This window comes from Protobothrops mucrosquamatus, unplaced genomic scaffold (assembly GCF_001527695.2).
Source record: "Protobothrops mucrosquamatus isolate PMUCROS unplaced genomic scaffold, P.Mucros_1.0 scaffold1287, whole genome shotgun sequence".
Taxonomy (NCBI): Eukaryota; Metazoa; Chordata; class Lepidosauria; order Squamata; family Viperidae; genus Protobothrops; species Protobothrops mucrosquamatus.
In genome coordinates this window covers 243,541-264,721 of record NW_015387491.1, presented here as the reverse complement: position 1 = coordinate 264,721, position 21,181 = coordinate 243,541, and the positions used below count along the sequence as shown (strand labels likewise).

General features: G+C 36.8%; 1 protein-coding gene across 1 annotated transcript in view; it reads left to right on the top strand.

Annotated features, from left to right (window-relative positions):
• KIAA0586 (KIAA0586 ortholog) overlaps positions 1 to 20,375 on the top strand; it is a 70,437-nt gene extending 50,062 nt beyond the window's left edge. Inside the window, exon 32 of the mRNA XM_029285103.1 lies at positions 20,066 to 20,375. Coding sequence (XP_029140936.1) covers positions 20,066 to 20,211 — 146 coding nt within the window. The 3' untranslated portion in view covers positions 20,212 to 20,375. The remainder of the gene's footprint in view (positions 1 to 20,065) is intronic.
• Positions 20,376 to 21,181: the final 806 nt, after the last annotated feature.

The following is a 21,181-nucleotide window of genomic DNA, read 5'->3' as shown; positions in this document are numbered from 1 at the left end:
GTCGGCCAGACAATGCCGGCTGGCGACCCCCAGGGGGAGAGCCTTCTCTGTGGCAGCTCCTGCCCTCTGGAATGACCTACCCCCCGACCTACGTACAGTTGCGGACCTGCGCCTTTTTCGCCGAGCCCTGAAGGCCCATCTATTCCATGCGGCCGGCCTGGCGTAGTTTGATTATGTTTTAGTAGGGGTTTTGTATGGGGTATTTTTAGAGCAGGCCTGTTATTTAATTTGATTTTAGAACAGAAATTTGTATATTTATCGTGGTTTTTATTATCGCCTGTTCACCGCCCTGAGTCCCGTAAGGGAGATAGGGCGGTATATAAATTCAATAAATAAATAAATAATAAATAAATTATAAGCATCAGCACTGTCAAAATTTCACAGGCCAATAAATTTAGATAAAGTCTTTTCATATATTGACTCATGATACGTAATTACATCATATTAAGGAGAACATTTGGTGTAGTGGTTAAGGTGCTGGAGTCAAAATAGGTGACCATGAGTTCTAGTTCTCCCCTAGGCCAGGGGTAGGCAACCTTGGCTCTTTTATGACTCCTGGACTTCAACTCCCAGAATTCCTGAGCCAGCGTGGCTCAGCTTGGAAACCTCTCCCTTTCCCCTCAGCATGGCTGGCTGAGGAATTCTGGGAGTTGAAGTCCACCAGTCATAAAAGAGCCAAGGTTGCCTATCCCTGCCTTAGGCACAGAAGCTAAATGACTGATTTGGGCCATTTATTCTCCCTTGGCTCAACCCATCTCACAAGACTGTTGTAGGGAAAATGGGAAGAAACATTATGTTCATCAACTTGAGTTATATAATATAAAGCTATGATATTGCTCTAATAAATAAAAATAAACAGTGGTAGGTTACAGGAAAATATTAAGAACTCTGTACTATTACTATCTGACACATTTTTAAACATTGGATCTTGTGAAAATCTTGCTTCTTACACGAATCTTCATCATTGAGCCAATTTTAATATTGGACCAACTTCCTATACCAAATATCATATGGGTTCTATCAGGCAGTAATAGAAATTATTTGCCATTTAAAATTGTTGGATCTACTTTGCATTGTTATCCTTGAATATATTAAACATTTCACACATTTAGCAAGCAGTGTAGCTGTCATGATGAAATGGATGATCAAGGAACAGTCTGTAAAAGCTTACAAGATTTCTGTGCAGTACAGGAAAAAAAGTATTGGAAGTTAATGTGTGTTTACAGAACTAATTTCTTCTATTAATAAATTAATTGCTTAAAACACTTTGTTGCTGTTGCCTTGTCATTAATCACAAATTATTCTAATGAATTGTATTTATTTTAAATTCCTACCAGATGCTTTAGCTGTAAGTAACAACACAGGCAAAATGAACAATTCATACAAAAAAATAATAGTTTATGGGATAATTTTTCTTGATTTTCTTTTGATGATTGCTTTTGAAGGACAGAATGATGTGACAAAATATGCCATATTGCTTGAAATAAAAGCTTGCAATATAATAAGAAAAACAGTGATATCGTCAGATAGCACAGAGCAGTAGGAAGTAAGTTTGGGATGGTACAAAACTTGTTGGCATCATAACTGGGACAGTTCCTATGGATTGGAAGAACAGAATTGATAGGGATTGAGGCCTAATCACTTTCAGAAGCCTAAGCAGAGTTTACAATGCTTCTCTGCTTCTATCAACAGCCAGACCAGTTTGGTCCTGGAAAGATTTGGATGCCAAGCCATACAGGACACTATAGAGTTGATAACACACTATTTAAAGAGCAGTTACATAGTATAATTGAAGCACCTTAGTGTTAATTTTAAAAGAGCCTTCATGGATTATTATTTTAAATAATTTGAAGGTTGTATTTCTTTTCATAATATTTCAGGAATTTAGTTCTCTTTCCTACTCTTTCATCTCCCCATAACATTTATCATTAGTTCTGATGGAAGAAAAAAATGCAAATAGAGTCCCTGTACTTGATCCAACTGGAGCTAAGATGAGGAAAAAGGATTAAAGACCATCACCCCTAATATTTACTTTGATGAAGGCCGAAACACCCAGCAATTATTCAAAAGAATATTTTTTAAATTGGTAGAATCAATTTCTGATCTCTGACATTATATATATTTTGTCCATAAGCCAGGAGTCCATCACTACTTCTTAAAGCAATGCAATCAGTATAAAACAAGTGAAGAAATGCTTCCTGTTCTCTGCCTTAAATCTATTTTCCAGGAGATTTGAATGTAGATATATATGTGTATGTGGTGAAATTCCTAAACAAATATATAAAGAAAGATGAAATCGGTTGAGAGTAAAGAGAAGATAGAGACATTGTTGTTGGATGGAGTTGATGAGGTCCTGAAAAGAGAGAGGTAGGAGGCTTAAAAAAGAAAAAGGCACTATACGAAGTGTGTGTCCATGTGGTAGAAACTAGTTTGCTAGCATGAAATAGCCTTACAAATGGTGTTGATGTACAATTGTTTTCACAATGCCCCTTTTTTGTCTTATCTCAGGCCTTGGGTTATTTCCAACTCCTTTTCTCACTCCACAAAATGTTCCCTGTCTTGAGAAGAAATATTGTTGCAATATGTATGTACTGTAATGTCTGTGTATGTGTTTGTGTGTATGTGTATGTATGTATGTATATATTAAGCTGATTCTGGCAGGAATCATTGCAAAAACGTGGGTTTTTAGGTCAGCTACCTGTAAAGGGTGAGATAAAATACTTGAATGCTGAACAAAGGATGAGGATAAAACAGATAGTTGAAAAGGGAAAAGGGGGGATTCTGTCAATAGAAGCAAAGAAAAGGAAATATAATTTATCGTAGGGATTCTGTCTATTTAAGAAAGGCTTTTTGCCAATTTCTGGTAACTTTACATGGGGCTCAGAAGCTTACCAGGATATAATAGGTCAACCTATTCCTAGAAATAAGAATAAATTTCCTGACAGAATAATTAATCAGTGGAACGGCTTCGGAAGTTGTGGATGCTCCATCACTGGAGGATTTTAAGAAGAGAATGGGCAGCCATTTGTATAAATGGTATAGGGTTTCCTGTTTGAGCAAGGGGGCTGGACTAGAAGACCTCCAAGGTCCCTTCCAACTTTGTGATTCTGTTAACTCGAATAGTTTTTTCCCTGATACTGGGAGCAACAACACATATTTTATGCCAGTAATAATTGCTACCACTTCTATTAAGAGAAGCCAAACATGGAGGCAGGGCACAAATCCCACTGGCATCAAGCTTGACTAGTGGGAATAAAAGCGGATGAGGATGAGCTGGTGAGACTGACCTGGTTTCATCTTTTCAAGCATTGGTCATATTGCATAAACGGGGAACAATATTAATGGTAAATAAAGAAAAACCTCTCTGAGATGCTAAATGATTGCATTTGCCCAAGAGCTATCTCATTACCTTTGCCAAAGTTTCTCATAAATTGGATCTGTCAGTCACAGCATGGTGCCTGTCATTCTGACACACATACCAAGCAGAAAATATAAAAGTGTCCTTAACTGCCCCCTGGGTTATTCTGCATTCTCCATATATTTATGCCTCCATAAGTTAATTCCTTTCTTGGTAGTTCTAGATTGCATTCCTGAATTGTAGTTAGAAAAGGTAATCACTTTCAACGTTTTATTTTGAAATGCAAAGGTATCAGTCTCAAAACAGTTTCAGCCAGTAAAAAAAAAAAAGAAATCATTATTTATAAATAAATTTAGAATCTGGTGGGAAAAGGAGGCTTAGGTGAAAGTGTCTGTAATTGGAAACTGTTTGGTTCTCGGGCTTTGGTCAGAAAGGGTCTGCTATTGGGGACATTGCTGATGTTGAAAGAATTATCAGTGGGATGAGTGAGGCTGGTGAAAAGATTTTGGTATCCAAACAAAGATTATTCCCTACTGAGATTTGTGGATGTAGTCTGTGGAACCCAAATGTATGGGAAATTTATTCTGCCAGTCCATCTGAGTTTATCCTTTTAGCAACTTTCCTTATTTTGGTGCCTCCAGAATAATAGAACAGAATAACAGAGCTGGAAGTCTTCTATTCTTGAAGATCCTCTAGTCCAACCCCCTGCTCAAACAGGAAACCCTAAATCATTTCAGACAAATGGTTGTCCAATCTCTTCTTTAAAACCTCCAGTGATGGAGCAGTCACGACTTCTGAAGGCAAACCATTCCACTGATTAATTGTTCTGTCAGGAAATTTCTCCTTATTTCTAGCTTGCTTCTCTCCTTGATTAGTTTCCATCCATTGTTTCTTGTCCTGTCTTAAGGTGCCTTGGAGAATAGGTTGACCCCCTCTTACAGATACAGTATATTATGACTGCAATTTCCAGGATTCCCAACAGCAGAGTTGGCATAAGGATGGCTCACCAACAGAGCAGCACTGCTGAATAAGTTCAATATTTGATACTTCCCACAATTGCCATCAAAAGCCTCTAAGCAGGGCATAAAGGCTATAGCTGTTATCCGCTGTTACCCTCAGCAGTATATGTTTTTTGTTTATTATGCAATCCCTTCAACAGATTTTCTAAGCAACACATAAAATACCCCTTTAGCTTTCCAGAAGACTCTGAAGTCCTGACTGTTCTCCTAAGGATTGGGCTAGAATGGGAGTTGAATCAGGAGGTTAATAGCATGGTTGGTCTGGCACCTGGTAGGAAGAGTTCCTGTGTTTCTACTCTTCTTTTTGTTGGTTGTTGTGAGCCACCTAGGATCACTACGTGAGATAGACAACCAGACAAGTTCTTTAAATAGATATATAAAGACACATCGAGAAATTGCTTATTAAGATGTAGTTATTTATTAATTTTAATCCAGTGGTCAGGAATATTCTTTGGGCAGTTGTACATACTTATTAAAATTACAAGCATTGTAATTAAAATGTAGAAAAAATATATTACACCCACACAAATCACCTTTGATGACAATGTTAGTGTCCAGGTAAGGAAATATGGCAGGAGTTAATTCTCTAGGTCATTCAGCCTGAAACATTTTGAACTGGCGTACAATGGTGCTTAAAGACTTGCAGATCCCTTTGAATGTTCAATATTTCTGCATAAATAGTGCACAAATCTGCATAAATATGACTTAAAATGTGATCTTTTCTCCACACAAGTCCTAAAAATTAGGTAGGAGAACCTCAGTTAAACAAATGAGTCAAGAATATTATACTTGTTAATTTATTGAGAATGATCCAAAATTACATATTTATTTGTGTACTTCTAGGATTATCAATCCATTTAGCAATATAGAAAGGTTTAAATTAACCAAACCAGCATTGCCTAATTTTCTGATACTTCCACAATTTTCAGCAACAGTGCCTACAGCCATTTGCAACTCTTGTTCATTCTTTTGTTTTCAACAACTTCTTACACTTTAATCAACTGAGAATGCCAGCTTAGTTTACAGATACAGTAAATATTCGGAGGGAAAAATACAGTATAACAATTTCCAAATAGTTTTCAGAGGTAGCCCCATGTATAATGCATAACCATTTAAGGAGTTGCCAGAAGGTGAAAAATTCTTGTTCAGGCAGGGTTATATATCAATCAAACTGTAAAGAGTAAAGAGACTGACCTTGACACAAATAGGCAAGATCCAGTCCAAACTATCAAAAACAGTACCATAAAAAATAGATTAGAAACACAAGTTAAAATAGGCAAGAAAATGGTAAGAGAGCACCTGTCCACCCTAGATGAGTTCAAATTGCCAGGACCAGATGGGTTACGCCCCAAGGTTGTGAAGGAACTGGCAGATGTGATCTCAGAACCACTGAACTATATCTTTCAAAAATCCTGGAGCACTAGGGAACTACCAGAGGACTGGAAAAGAGCTGATGTAGTTTCCAACTTCAAAAAAGGGGGAAAAAATGGATCCAGGAAACTACAGACCTATCGGCCTGACCTCAATACCTGGGAAGATTCTAGAAAAGATAATCAAGCAACGAATCAACGAAGACCTATAGGCAAACAAAGTCATTACCAAAAGCCAACATGGGTTTGTCAAAAACAGATCATGCCAGACAAATCTTATTGCATTCTTTGACCAGGTGACAAAATTAGTGGAGCAGAGGAATGCTGTGGATATAATTTATTTGGACTTCAGTAAGGCATTTGATAAAGTAGACCACAACCTACTATTTGATAAGATTAAAAAAATGTGGGTTAGACAGCATCACCACCAGATGGATTCGTAGCTGGCTGACCAGCTGTATTCAGCGTGTGGTCCTCAATGGAACTGCATCTACATGGAGGGAAGTGTGTAGTGGGGTGCCCCAGGGCTCTGTTCTGGGCCCAGTGCTCTTCAACATTTTCATCAATGATTTGGATGAGGGGATAGAAGGAGAACTCATCAGATTTGCAGACGATACCAAGCTGGCAGGAATAGCCAACACTCCAGAAGACTGGCTTAGGATACAGGAGGATCTGGACAGACTTGAACACTGGGCGCTATCTAACAAAATGAAATTCAATGGTGAAAAAAGTAAGGTTCTACATTTAGGCAGGAAAAACCAAATGTACAGGTATAGTATACAGTAGGGGGTACCTTGCTCAATAGTAGTAACTGTGAGAGGGACCTCGGAGTCCTAGTGGACAGTCACTTAAATATGAGCCAGCAGTGTGCTGCAGTTGCCAAAAAAGCCAACATAATGCTAGGCTGCATTAACAGAGGGATAGAATCAAGATCACGTGAAGTATTAATACCACTTTACAATGCCTTGGTAAGGCCACACTTGGAATACTGCATCCAGTTTTCATCACTGCGACATAAAAAAGATGTTGAGACTCTAGAAAGAGTACAGAGAAGAGCAACAAAGATGATTAGGGGATTGGAGGCTAAAACATATATAAAGAACGGTTGCTGGAATTGGGTATGTCTAGTTTAATAAAGAGAAGGACAAGTGGGCTGCCACAAAGAAGAGGGACTCAAGCTATTCTCCAAAGCAATGGATGGAAACTAATCAAAGAGAGAAGCAACCTAGAACTAAGGAGAAAGTTCCTGACAGTTAGAACAATTAATCAGTGGAACAACCTGCCTCCAGAAATTGTGAATGCTCCAACACTGGAAGTTTTTAAGAAGAGACTGGACAACTATTTCTCTGAAATAGGGTTTCCTGCCTAAGTAGGGGGTTGGACTAGAAGACCTCCAAGATCCCTTCCAACTCTACTATTACTATTACTATTATCTGAATTTTTTATTATACCTAATGTTGCTCCTATTCTACTGAAGACTGGTTTTAGGACATCAGTTATCATAATTGCATTTGCTGCAATAAACAGAGCTTATTGTTATTTAAATCTCTTTTTGAAACCATTGAAAACAGTACCCTGTCACAATATTTTGTAACAACTAATTTCACAAATGTGACAAAGGTTTGCTTTTTTATGCCAACTCTTGACATTTAATTGCCATGAGACAAACAGAAAGTAATAACTTTCCCATTTGCGGCATAGTTCAAAAGCATATCCTTCTTTACCCTTGCAGTTCATTGTTTAAAATAGATAATTTATTTCACATAGAACTGGACAAAGTGAATTTACTTTTGACCCATAACTCATTGCAGTGTAACTCCTAGTTCTCACCCCTAGGGTTGCAAAAGAGGATGTATTAATATTGTATATATAATTCCAACAATGTTGGCTTGATGTTTGTAACACTCCATCATTGTAAGACTATGTGTGCTTTGTTCTATATATAATCCAGCATCAAGCAGATCTATATTAATTCACTGAAACATAGCACTTAACTCAGAAATCCATTTAAGATTTTAAATGAAAGTCATGCCTATTTTGGTAACAATCTAATTGCCAGTGTTTCAATATGCTGCACGTACCTCATCCCTCTAAAGAATAATGGTAGTTTTCAACTGCTTGCTGTGTTTTTGGCAGGCCTTAATGAATTCTTTATTAAAATAGATCATGCTTTTTTAAAAAAAAAAACCAAGTTATTTATACTAGCCTTCTCTGCTTTAGTATCACATTTCTGTGGAAAAAATATCATACATTCCTTCCATTTTGCTCTTGGTAGGGCAGGAAGGCAATCCTATGTAATGTATGTATGTATCAATTTGTACCTGCAGAAGCCACATTCTGAACAAGGGTAGGGCCAGGGCAAAATTAATCTTAATTGAATCTTTCCCTGAAAATAAACTATCCCGATTGTAAAATTTGATAATCTTCATGTGCATATACCAACAATTGTTTCTCATAATACAAAAACCAAAATGCCAAAATATATACTCAGATATATATTCCTCCAGAAGAAACAACAAAAAAGAAAGAAAACAATGGTGATTGGAAAAGGAGTAGAAAAATGGGAATAACTGGGTGTTCATGTGGCAAAGGACCCAAATAATTGGACAGGGATGGAAAGGAAAGAGAGACTTTGTTTAGGCATTATTGAAAGGTTAGCATTCAGCCAGCCCTCAGCCCTTCCTAAGCCTAATTTTCAAATCTACATTGACTTTCAGCAGTACCTCTGCAATTAATTTCACATTTTCCTGATTCAGGACCCTCCTTACAAATGATTATTGAAAGAAAAAAATAACTGTAGGAGATGACCAGGCTGAGCCCGAGGGAGGGGTCAAATGCATCATCAGCCACGAATCTAAGTCCAGCCCACCTTGGATTCCACTGACTCTTATCTCCTGCCAATTTGCTTAGTAATGGTTAGTGTTCCAATATCTCAGGGGCTGCCACAAAGAAGAGGGAGTCATGCTATTTTCCAAGGCGCCTGAAGGCAGGACAAGAAGCAATGGATGGAAACTAATCAAGGAGAGAAGCAACCTAGAACTAAGGAGAAACTTCCTGATAGTTAGAACAATTAACCAGTGGAACAACTTGCCTCCAGAAGTGGTGAATGCTCCAACACTGGAAGTTTTAAAGAAGAGACTGGACAGTCATTTGTCTGAAATGGTATAGGATTTCCTGCCTGAGCAGGGGGTTGGACTCGATGACCTCCAAGGTCCCTTCCAACAACAACAACAACAACAACAACATCATCATCATCATCATCATCATCATCATCATCATCATCATCATCATCATCATTATTATTATTATTATTATTATTATTATTATTATTATTATTATTATTATTATTATTATTATTATTATTATTATTATAGGTTAGTAGTTCAGATTACTGAGCTGGGTAAATCAGAAAGTCCAGGCAGTTCAAATGGATATAAAGATTTATAGCAAGCTTAAGGTCTCTACAAGAATCTGAGCTATTAACTGGTCCAAGCAAATTGGCAATAGATAAGAGTCAGTGGAATTTAAGGTAGACTGGCCTTAGATCTCTTGTGGGCGCAAAGGGACTCATGACTGATGACGTGTTTGACCCCTCTCTTACAATAAATTTGTATTTCCCCTCTAGTCTGACTTATACCTACACTGCTATGACAACTAAAATATATAACTAAATATGAGCATAATATAAACCCTTTAGTCTTGCAAAGTACATGTTACTTGTACTCTTAAATTTTACTACTGAATTCATCTTCTTTTGTAACAGTAGTATGAGGAGGTCTTGCTACTGACTGTGATTAGATCATTATTAATATGAGGAGGAGTCTAGTACAGTGGTGGCAAACCTATGGCACGGGTGCCAGAGGTGGCACTCACAGCCCTCTCTGTGGGCACGTGTGCCGTCTCCTAGTCCTAGGCCTTCAGCTGGGTTTTATAAAACCTTTTTGCTTTAAGCCTCCGTCGCCGTGTGCAAAAAAAAAAAAAGGTTCAATCAGTCAATTTCAACTTCTTGCGGGAAAAAAAGATCATGCAAAGTTGAAATTGATTGATTGAACATTTTAGTCCCACCCAGTCTGCCGTTACCACCGCAGCTACGCCCAGCCAATGGGCCACGCCCAGCCAATGGGCCACACCCACCCGGCACTCGACGATGCATAAGTGGGTTTTGGGTTGCAGTTTGGGCACTCGGTCTCTAAAAGGTTCACCATCACTGGTCTAGTAGCAAGTTTTCAGACTGACAAATGTTATCAAAAGGCATGAGTTTTTGTGAAATACAGCTGACTTCCTAGGTGCGTGGTCTGGCTAAATTGATGTAGGATTTAAATTGTGTTTCCCTTCTCTCCTCTTCCAAAACTGATAATTAAGGAATGCCTTGACAAAAAGACCAACCTGGCAGTCTTCTTCTTCTTTCTTTTTTTTTGGCACTAGGCTAGAATTAAAATGTCTGTATTAGAAAAGTATGTTATATTGATTAATGCATTTTGCTTTATACTTATTAATGTGATTATAATTTGAACTAGACCACTGTGAAACTGTGGCAGACAAGCAGGAATTTCCAAGCAGTCAGGTTTCTCATGCACCAAACCATTTCTGATTACTTAATGAAAAATGCATTCAGCAGTGCTATTTATTGATAGGTGAATAACTGAGCCATTTTAGAATCAACAGCCGACCCTTCTGCTTTGTTAGGTACTTTTCAAAATACATTGATACATAATACATAACTAATTATCCTATAAAGTTTCTTATACACTAAGGTGCTTTTTGCTTAAAGCAAAATTAAGAAATTGCATAGATATTGGAAAATGGGAAGAGATATTGGTAATCTGGAATGAGATGAATTAATAAGGGTTAGAAATCAAAACTTTGTTTAGTCTGAAGAGCCGTGGATCTCCTCACCCAGAGCCTCACAACTGTTTCTTGTTTTCTTCTATTCCGGTTGACTGTTGTGTTCTGTTCACTCTCTCTTGGGCAGCGGCTTGACTTTTGTTGAATGAATCCATTGTTTTCTTTTTTATGTTGCCCATCAAGTGAGCCCCCATCTGGTTTGCATCAGACTGTTTTCACAGCCAACAACTGCTGCTTTTTCTATATCTTGACACTTAAGGGCCCCCATGCTATCAAAGCATTGCTGTGAAAATCTGTCTGGCTGGATTGGTGCAGCTGTGCTGCAGCAGCTTGAAACTATTAACCAAACAATGACAACTTAGAACTTGAACCAGTTTTTATTTCCAGTGATGTTATGTGTGAATGATGATCAGTACACTATTACTAAATCTCACAACTCAACTGTAAGGTCTCCTTTCCAGTGAACTTTTCATTCTTGTATAATCTCTACATGGTTTAACCTTTTTTGATTTGCAAGTGTTTCCTGCACTAGAGAAAACCTTTTTTTTCTAATAAAAAAAACAGTGTGTAAGCAAGTTTATGCACATGTGCACAAGCACACTTAATTTCTTGACATTATCCAAGATTATATATGACATGGAACAATAAAGGGATTTGCTTCTTTAAGTGATGATTACTGTTGAATAACTAATGGGGATAAGGTTGAATTTTTTAAATTCAATAAATACAAGTCATGTGAAAAACTGCTTACAAATGATGACTGTAGGTAGGCAGGTGGGCAGGCCGGTGGGCAGGCCGGCAGGCAGTGTGTATATCTATATGAATTCTTACATGATGTATAATTAGGATCCTGAGACTCTGCTTCCAGGAAGGACCTGTATCTGCTTAGTTTACTTTTTTCTCTGGAAAAGATGTTTAACATAGCAGTGGGAAGGGCTCCTTCTCCACCTCCTCTGATTGCATTCTCACAACAACTGCATATAAGTTGGTCCAAGCATGAGCTATTCTTCTAAAGTTTTATTTTTAAATGAAGACTCAAACTTGGGACTTCCTGCTAACGCTTAATCCACTATGCTATATTGGCTCTTGTGGTTCAAGGAACATCTTTATAACGCCTGAGCGCTACTTATGAAAACTTTGAAAAACACAGTGAAAATCTGTGGCATATTGTTTATTGTCTGGGTCGTTCCTGAAAAATTTAAAAAAAAATACCCTGGGAATATATGGAAAAGCCTCGGAATACTAGTTCTCCTCATAATGATACGATGTTCCTTGCAAATTCACTCCCCTTGATGAAATTTTCAGATTCCCTCATCCATGCTCATAATGCAGATAAAAGGACTGCTTCCAAGATTCTTTCTATAGTATTAGTTTGTCAACACAATTTTATAATACATTTTAAATGCTACATTATTCAGTGTACTCAATCAGCTGGAACCTTTAGGAATATACAAAAGATTTACTTGTAAATGCCTGATGCTAACCTTGGTTAGCAAATAGTTTTGCTAAAGTTCTTGGGTGAGCAGCTAAACAGATGCAATAAAATTGTGCTGGGTTTTCAGTGTTCTTTATCATTTTTTTAAAAAAAACTAGAAGAATGATAGTAGTCTTTATATAACAGATATGTGGAAAGGACAAGTCTAGTTTAGACATAAAGATTCAGAGCCACCCTATTTGTTTGAAAAACATTCCTTCTTAATTAACTAAAGTAATTAAGTGGTTAGGGTGTGTTGGCAGTCTTGTTAACTTGAAAATTTGCAGTGGCTGTGAAGGCCTTAAGACTGCTTCTACTATTAGTGTTTAATATAGAATGCCATCTTTCAGTCAGTATCATTCTTGAATTTCCTTGTAGCTCTTCCATATTTTCTTAAATTTCAGGAAGTCTAATATAATTCATTTCAATAATTTTATTAAGGATTGTATCAAACAAATAAGGATAATACAAAGAATTAATGCAGAAATATATATGTTAAAAAGTGTTTGTGTGTGTAGAAGAGAATATAACCAAGCTCAGAGAGCACCAAGGACTACACCAGGGGTGTTAAACTGCTAATTGAAAATTAGAAGAAGTAACTGCCCTTTCATCTGCAGCAAGTATAGTCAACACTAACAACTTACCACTGCCTGTTAAAATACTACTTCATATTTCTTCATTCCATACCTCACCCCTTAGAAAGCCTAATATATTTCAGAAACACTTTATTTCACGTCTTCTTGATTTTACCAGCATATCACAACTGGAACATGATGAGGTATTGCAATTGTGCTGTTGAAAGAATCTTAAGCAATGTAAAGAAAATTTAAAAATACAAACAAAAACTATTTCAATGTAGGGAAGAACAAAAGGCATAGTTTTTCATTGATGATATGATATGTAAAAGATGCTACATATCATTGAGCATTAGATGTAAAAGTGCTAAATTGGACCTAAAGAGAACTGAGTCTTCCAGAGATAAATGCATCTTTTTAAATATAATTTTAATGGGCGCTATAATTCAGTATGCTCACCTTGGAACTGCCATGTCAACTGTAATTACAATCTTTTTTAAATCGAAAGTGTCAAGTATTGGTCAGTACACAATCCTAGAAACCTGGCATTTGCCTGGGTCCTATTTATGGAGGGACCAGATAGTATTACTTTTATGGCACCAATATGCTTCTAGTTGTGGAAACTCTTCCTTCTATATGTGTTTTATATATTAGTATTTTTTTTCTTTTTTCATGTCAATCTTTTTTATTAGTTTATAATATAAAACACAAAAATACAAAAGCAAATAATAGGAAAAATAGGGGAGGGGAAAAGGGAAGAGAGAAGTGTAGAGACGAAGGGAAAAAGAAGGAAAAGGCATTGGCTTCCGACTCCCTTTGGTGCAGTAGAATAAGAAGTGACATAGAACCTCAACTTTTTACTTTTACATAGTAGTATAAACTAGCCATTTCTATATCAAATCTAAATGCAGAAGCATTTATACCTGCTTCTTACTCACCTTTTTAATTCCTGTCTGAAATCAACTTTATCATGGTTTTAATCATGCTGCCAGCAAGATATGTTAATTGTGGTAAGAAAACACATTGTAATTTCTAATCCTAACTTTCATCTCAAGTAGTAAATGTATGTATGGGTTTTACCTCATCAGGATGGCAAGTATGTGTGTAAGACAATATCTATTCACATGGTTGCCTTTCATGTATTTGTAATCTCCCTGAAAAAGAGCTAAAGCATATAGAATCTCAGGTTGACCTCTACCTATCCAGATTGTTTTTTCCTACTACCGGTATCACCACGATTAAGTTCTCGTCCTCTTCCAAATATTCTCATATAGCGCTAAACTAAATGGGCGGGGAGGATATAAATTGTAGTTTTTTGAGCAAGTGTCTACCAGTAAGCCAATTCTGAACAACAATAGCTAATATCATGAATCAAAACCAAGATGAAGTTATTTTTGTTATACATTTCAGTTAGCTGCCTAATAATCCAAACATTTCAAATTATGAAGATGGAATCAGGTTGGATATTTTAGTTCTTTAGAACTTCTGCATTTTCTTTAGTACTTTAGTACTTTTCATCAGGCTAATAAAAATGACTACTCCAGCAAGGATAATATAACTTCCCTATTTGGATACTGCTGTCTAACTATAGAGTGGCTGCCATGTTCCTTAAGGAGCTGCAGTAAATCTTGCCAGTATGTCCTCAGCAATGAGTTATGTGTTTTACAAAATAATTGTATATATAAATACAATCCAGGTGCTTTAAGCAGGCAAAAGGAAGAGAGAAAAAAACAAAGAGGAGCAAGGATATGATTGTATAAAGAGCAAAAGAATTGTTGCTTCTTTTCTGGAAACCTATAAAGCAGTGTTTCTCAACCTTGACAATTTTAAGGCATGTGGACTTCAACTCCCAGAATTCCACAGCCAGCATTGCTGGCTGTGGAATTCTGGAAGTTGAAGTCCACATGCCTTAAAATTGTCAAGGTTTGGAAACACTGCTATAAAGCATTGAGTTGGGAGGTTGCAGCTGTCTACTTAGATCTCTTAGGATCAGGCTTGAAACAAACTCATTGGAGGGCACTAAGGCAACAACACTCAAACTTTGAAGCTGATACTCAACAAAGCCAAGCAGTCAGAACCTGGCAGTAGAAGAAACAAGTCACTTTTTCTGCCCTGTTCTTAATGGAAGATGAATATTTTGCTAGATATGTTTTTCCAGGTGTTCTTTTCATAGATTTCAGCCATTTTATTTTTGTATTAGGTTGTAATCTTTGTAAAGTGATACGTTTCCCCCTTCTGCCTTCTTATATGTGGGATTGGAAAATATTTTAAAACAGACCATAGTCATATCAGTAAGAAAATGCTGTAATTGTATGGAGTTTTCTCACCAATTTGTCCATGAAAAGTATTTCTAAAATCTCTAGAAGTGTAGACAACATTTCTAAGATAGAACAAATCAAATTGGGTGATTTGGGCAAAGTATGGCATTCCTTGCATCTTCTTTCCCAGTTGGTCAATGTAAATACTGTGATGTGAATGTGCCATACAAGAAAGAAAGAAAGAAAGAAAGAAAGAAAGAAAGAAAGAAAGAAAGAAAGAAAGAAAGAAAGAAAGAAATGTAAATACTAATGGCAAAGCAGCCTTCATGTCAGTATATTATGTGTCCATTTCCAGATGTGATAGTGTAGGCTTCCAAATTTGATCAATTCTGTATGTGTTGAACTTCCACTTTGATGGCCATGTTGGCTGAGATATTATGCAAACTGAAATTTCTAACATATCTGACGGACACGCTTGAGAAAATAGTGGCAGTGTAGAGTTGACATTCATACATCTGGGAGGAGAATTTGTCCGTATTTCAAGATATCTTTCCCTAAACCGATGCCTTTGAGATATGTTAACCATAATTCCCTTGATCCTTAATTAGTAATGTTGTCTGAGGAGTGGTGGGAATTGTAATCAGATATAATCTGGAAAAGCAGTAAACTGGGAAAACCTTCTGCAGGAAGCATCCCAAGTTGCTCTTTATTCTTTTAAAGTGAAATCTGGAAGAAGAACAGCATTACAAAGCCCCCAAAATGTAAAATCCATATAAACATTAAGTAGAGAAACATTTTGCCTCGATTGCTGCTAAAATGCAGCTGAAGCAGTACCTTAGAGAAAATATGTATAAATCTTTATTGCATGTTTGTCCTCTAAGTTTTAGATTCATCTAACCAACCTAGCTGGTTGTCTGAAATCTGTGATGATTTTATGAATAGCAATGCCAACCTCATATAAGAATCATTATCAGAAGACTTTATCAAGTGATAGATGAAAGCAGGACAGGTAATAGAGGATAACATTCAATTAAATGGCTGCACAGAATATAGCAACAACATATATGTCAGGACAAAATGTTCTCAGTGTGAACAAGTAGCTTATTCATGAGTTGTAGCAGAAAACTAAATTAAATTCATGTGTTTCTTCAAAGGACCATTCAAAGATTTTAGACTGTTGAAAAATATAGGGTCCCAAAAGTAAAGTTTATTATTGTATGTAAAGACAGTTATTTAGAGAAAGGAAAAGTACCGTAGTTGGCACAGGACAGATTAAAAGAATGAAATAGGATGGCTAAGGTAAGTTTGGGCAATGTTCAGAGGAAGCAGCATCTTTCATACCGAAACCATTTTCAGACCCAACCCATTATACTACTTGTGTACATTTTGTGTTTGAAAAGTGTCTGCTTTGGCACAGTGGGAGCTCTGGCAACAGGTGTAATTAATACAAACTGGGTAAAAGGAATCTGAGTTGAACCTCTGGGCCTTCAATGCTGAAAAGTCTTTGGCCTGGAGGTTGATGGNGCCGTCGGCCAAGCAGTGTCGGCTGGTGACCCCCAGGGGGAGGGCCTTCTCTGTGGGTGCCCCCACCCTCTGGAACGAACTACCCCCCGAGATCCGGACGATTCCGGATCTCCTATCTTTTCGCCGCGCCCTCAAGACATGGCTTTTTCAGCAAGCGGGTCTGGCCTAGGGAGAATTTTAAATAGGGACAATTTTAATTGAATTTTAATGGTAACACAGCGGTTAAATATTTGTTTTTAATTGGTTTTTATTGGGGATAGTGTTTGTATTGTTTTAATATGCTGTAAGCCGCCCTGAGTCCTGTTGGGAGAAGGGCGGCATATAAGTTTAATAAATAATAATAATGGTTCCAAAACAGAATATCAGCTATTTTGAGAGTAGATTTTCATGGAATACTAAGTACAGTTTGTGTAGATCTGAAATAGAAAGCAAAAGAAAGTAGGGGAAAACTTTATGAGCAAATTTAAGACATTTTGGGGTGCTGTTTGCTGTTGATGCTATTGATTTTCAATGACTGAATAGCATTAGTGCTATAGAAGATGAGAATAGTGTAGACCTAGAATCTTGTTTGTTGTGTGCTGTTATTTTTTTATAAGCATGAAAACTCTTGCAAAAATTGTGAGGATACTTAACTGGATATGTTATTGCAAAAATAATGAATGTTCAAACTTTGAAAGTACTAGTCAGAAGTCAATGTAATTTGGGATAATATATATTAAATCTAGGAATATACTTCTAGTACTTGAAGTCCCAAAACATCCAGATGGTGCAAAGTTGGTGAGAGCCAACAAAGATTTATATAAATATAGATTAAAACAATTCAATACCTTCTCTATCAGTTTTCAATATATTGCTTAGCCATGTTACATTTTATTATAGTTTAGTCAGCAAATCATGGTTGTTCAAAACACATTTACAAGTCACCTAGCTTATTAAGCCAGAGTCTAATTAAAACAGTAATACAAAGTGTGATGAGTTAATTCCACTAAGATTTAGAGGTTTTTTTCACTGCTGTTCATATTGAGCAGGCATTTTTGTTATCGCATGTCCCTGGATCCTATGTTCTCTTGTCTACTAGTACTGATTTTCTTTCTGAGTAGAGATATACCCTCTATAGTTATACATAGTAGTGCCAAATGTAGCCTGTCAATGCCTCTCCAGAAGTTGCCATCAGTGTACAATTTTTAGCAGAAGGATATTCTACCTTGTATAATTTTATTTAACTTTACATTTTAATTATGTCATTTTTTTTCTTGGACCCATCCTTTTTATGGGAATACCATCATTGATAATGTCATTCAAAGATCAACTGTGGCCCTTAAACCTCCTGTGAGAAAGACCTGGTAAGTTTTTACAGGAAGCACAGGACTAGACTATATAAAATATGATTTTAAATGTTTAGGCTTAGTGCTTACACATGGTTTATAGCATTTTCAACATCTTGCTAGACTCTTTTTCTATATTAGCTTGTAGCCAAATAAGCATTTTTCAGGTTTCTTAGCTTTTGTTTTTTGTTTAAATGAATAGCCCTTAAGTTGTTAGACTGGGTGATTACTGTAAAGAATGCCATTAAGGATAGACACAACTCATTAACCTTTCTGACAGCATTGCTTTAAAGACCATGCTTATAAAACATATACAGTAGTTGCGTTATGACATCTGAATATTCTTTTATGTTTCACCAGCATCTAGCATCTGTCACTCAGCCTTGAAGGAAAAGTGCACAAACTATAAAGAATATTGAAATAAGTCAGATTTTTGGAATATGCCTGTAGATATTCAGTGAAATAATAAAGATATTTGCCCACTTAAGCATTGCAATTTTCTCTTGTGATTAGAAAATTTATGATTGTTCAGTATTGTATAGAGCGATAGCCTGTTAGATTTTGGTTTCTCTGTGTTGGGACCTACATATTTTGCTGTATGTTCAAAACATACTTTAACATCTTCCAAAAGCAATGGGAGCTCTTTGTGGTATATTGATATTCCTGAAAAGAAATATTTAATGTCCAGTACTGACCCTGGAAACATAAATATTTTTGTCTCAACCTGTGCTCTTTTCAAAACATCAGGAAAAAAGGTTTTTTTTTTATCACGTTGGATAAGTAAACGTATATCGGAGTGATGTATACAGATCACATCACCACCGTCACACGTTAGGTGTCAGATCATAGATTTCAAGAGATCTTCTCTAGTCAACCTCTGGATACTATTTTCAACAAGGAAAAGACGTCGAACACAGTTTTACTCTTACTCTCCTCTTTTATCTTCAGATACTTTCTCTTCGTTCCTCCGAACCGGAGAGAAGAGATTTGTTTCAACTTCCTCCAGTTATACACACTGTGTTACATCCAGCAGATTATGCCCAGGTTGACAGTATCCCTCAATAGCAAAAATAAAAGATTGACCAATCCTGTTCTAATATCTTACATGACAATAGGACACAGAATAGCACCTCAATGTGTAATAAAGAACTGGGCTTTTTCGAGACTCTTAACTCTCAACAAGATGGACTGGAGGTAGATCTTTTGGAGGTGCATTTTGGGCAGTCCAGATGGAGACTTCAGAAACTGACACCCACCCCTTGAACACAACATTAAAAGAGAAGCTTTCATGTCAGTTTTGATCAGCTAATTATTAGTCTCTGAAGCACAATTTGGAACAGATTACATAAATCTTCTACCATTACATAGTCATGCTAGATAATTAAGCAAGGGAAGGGGAAAGAGTTTTCAGTCCTTTAGAATTGAAGATAAAATGTAATTTGATATGCATATTAATGAGAAAGGAAGATTATAATTTTGTTTGCCTTGAAAATAAGGGAAAACAATCCCAAGCCTGATCCTGGAACACAACCCACATTTTCAGGTTCCTAAAATATAATTTACAACCATGAGCCTTGTATTAGCCTAGTTTACATCCAATCATTGGATGTCATAGTATAACAATGATTTCCTGCTCTGTGTTTAGTTTTAGGCACAGTTTCAGACAAAGTTAGTTAAGCATATGCTATATTGAGCCAGAGAGAGAGAGAGAGAGAGAGAGAGAATGATCTGTTTTCAGTACAGTGATAAGATTGTTCTTGTGTATCTAGTATTAATAGAAAAAGCCAAAAGGCTACTAAATAGACTTTAAACATGTATTCATTCCTACATTGTTCCTGAAATCTGTGGTTTAAATTTGCGGACTGGAACATAATTGGAAACTATTATTTTAACAGACTGAAAAAATAAAAATTCATTGGCCGAATAAAGCTGCCAAGATACTGTCTGTAAATAAGATCTCATCTTTAGCTATTATGATGATGATGATGTTAATAATCTACATAACTGTACTAAATTTAAACCATCTAATATTTGATTTTCAGTTATTTGGAAAGATTTTCCCACTTTTTTTAGAAGAAAGAAATAGCCAGTTGAACTGTTACTTATATTGTTCAATGCTACCAATTATTAATGTATCCAGGAAAATCTGAATCATGATTTTAGTTCCCTGTGGAAAACAGTCTCATGATTTTTTGGCAGCAGACAAACATGTAGGATCTTAGTGTGTTCTAAAATGAAGATAGTAGTAGGCTGGCGTTTTTCAGTGTGTAGCTGGGTGACTTGGTCTGCAAATGACTAAATGTTCTTTCTGTTTCAGGGACAGAGGTCATATCCCTTTTAAGTTCCCTTCCTGCACCAGGTAAAGTAGCTGTGAAGGTGCCATCTGCTGACATAGAGGACAAAACTCTGAGCTTCAGTTCAGTTCATGGGAGTTCAGACTCTTCTGGGGCAGACACATTTTGAAATGTGCAGGCTTATTCAGGCCTACAGGCATTTTGGGGAGAGGATGTTGACAGATATTTGTCTGAAAATAATGTAACAGGCTAACTTTTGGTGCAGAAATGTTGCCAGCCATATTATTGTAAAGAATTGACTAATCTTTTATCATTAGGAACTTTATATATGTGTGTGTGCATTTTTAATAAAATATTTTGTGTTTTTAAAGTTTACGTCTTGGTATTGTTTCTTTATTTTTTGAAATCACATGTTTGAGTGGAAGAGAGAATCAGACTGCCCAGTAAAACATTGATCTTTCTTACGTTTGTAATGTTTAAAATAGATTAGCAACATCCGTAGGATTTCATGCCATACCTGAGGACTGAGCCTCAGAAGTTCTGTCAGGTCCCCAAACCCTTATTGTCTCCCTTCCATATATATTCTTGTGCTTTGCTTTGGGGCCTGCTGGGGGGAGGGGGGATGTTTTCTTTTGCTTGTGATAACTTTCCCTTTCTGCTTTCCTTCTTCTGCCTCTATCCACTTGAGAAAGGAATGTGTAAACTGGAGAAGACCATGAGATGCATGCCAACTGTACCAGTTACCTGCTCATTGTGCCACCTGTGGATTGGCTGGATTTCAAATGGACATTATGACTTTGGTGGGCGGAGGAATATTGCTGGTTTAATTATACTGTTGAAGCGGGATTTTCTCCAGATCTCGCCTTGACTTCCCTACTGTCACTAGCCCCTGATAAAAGTTTCCTTTTGAAACAATGCCTGTTTCAAGAGTTCTGCTTTCTCGGGTGGTTATTTGAGGTAGGTCCTTACATGTTCTTTATGCTTGGTGTCATTGGATTAGAACCCTTTCCTACAATTGCAGCTGGACAAAGTTTTTTTATTCCATGTAATTTACAGATTGCTATCTATACTTTTGTGAAGGTCAGTGTAACTGAGAAAGAATGGAACCCAAGTGTGGTTCCTTAAGTTGGAAGGGGAAG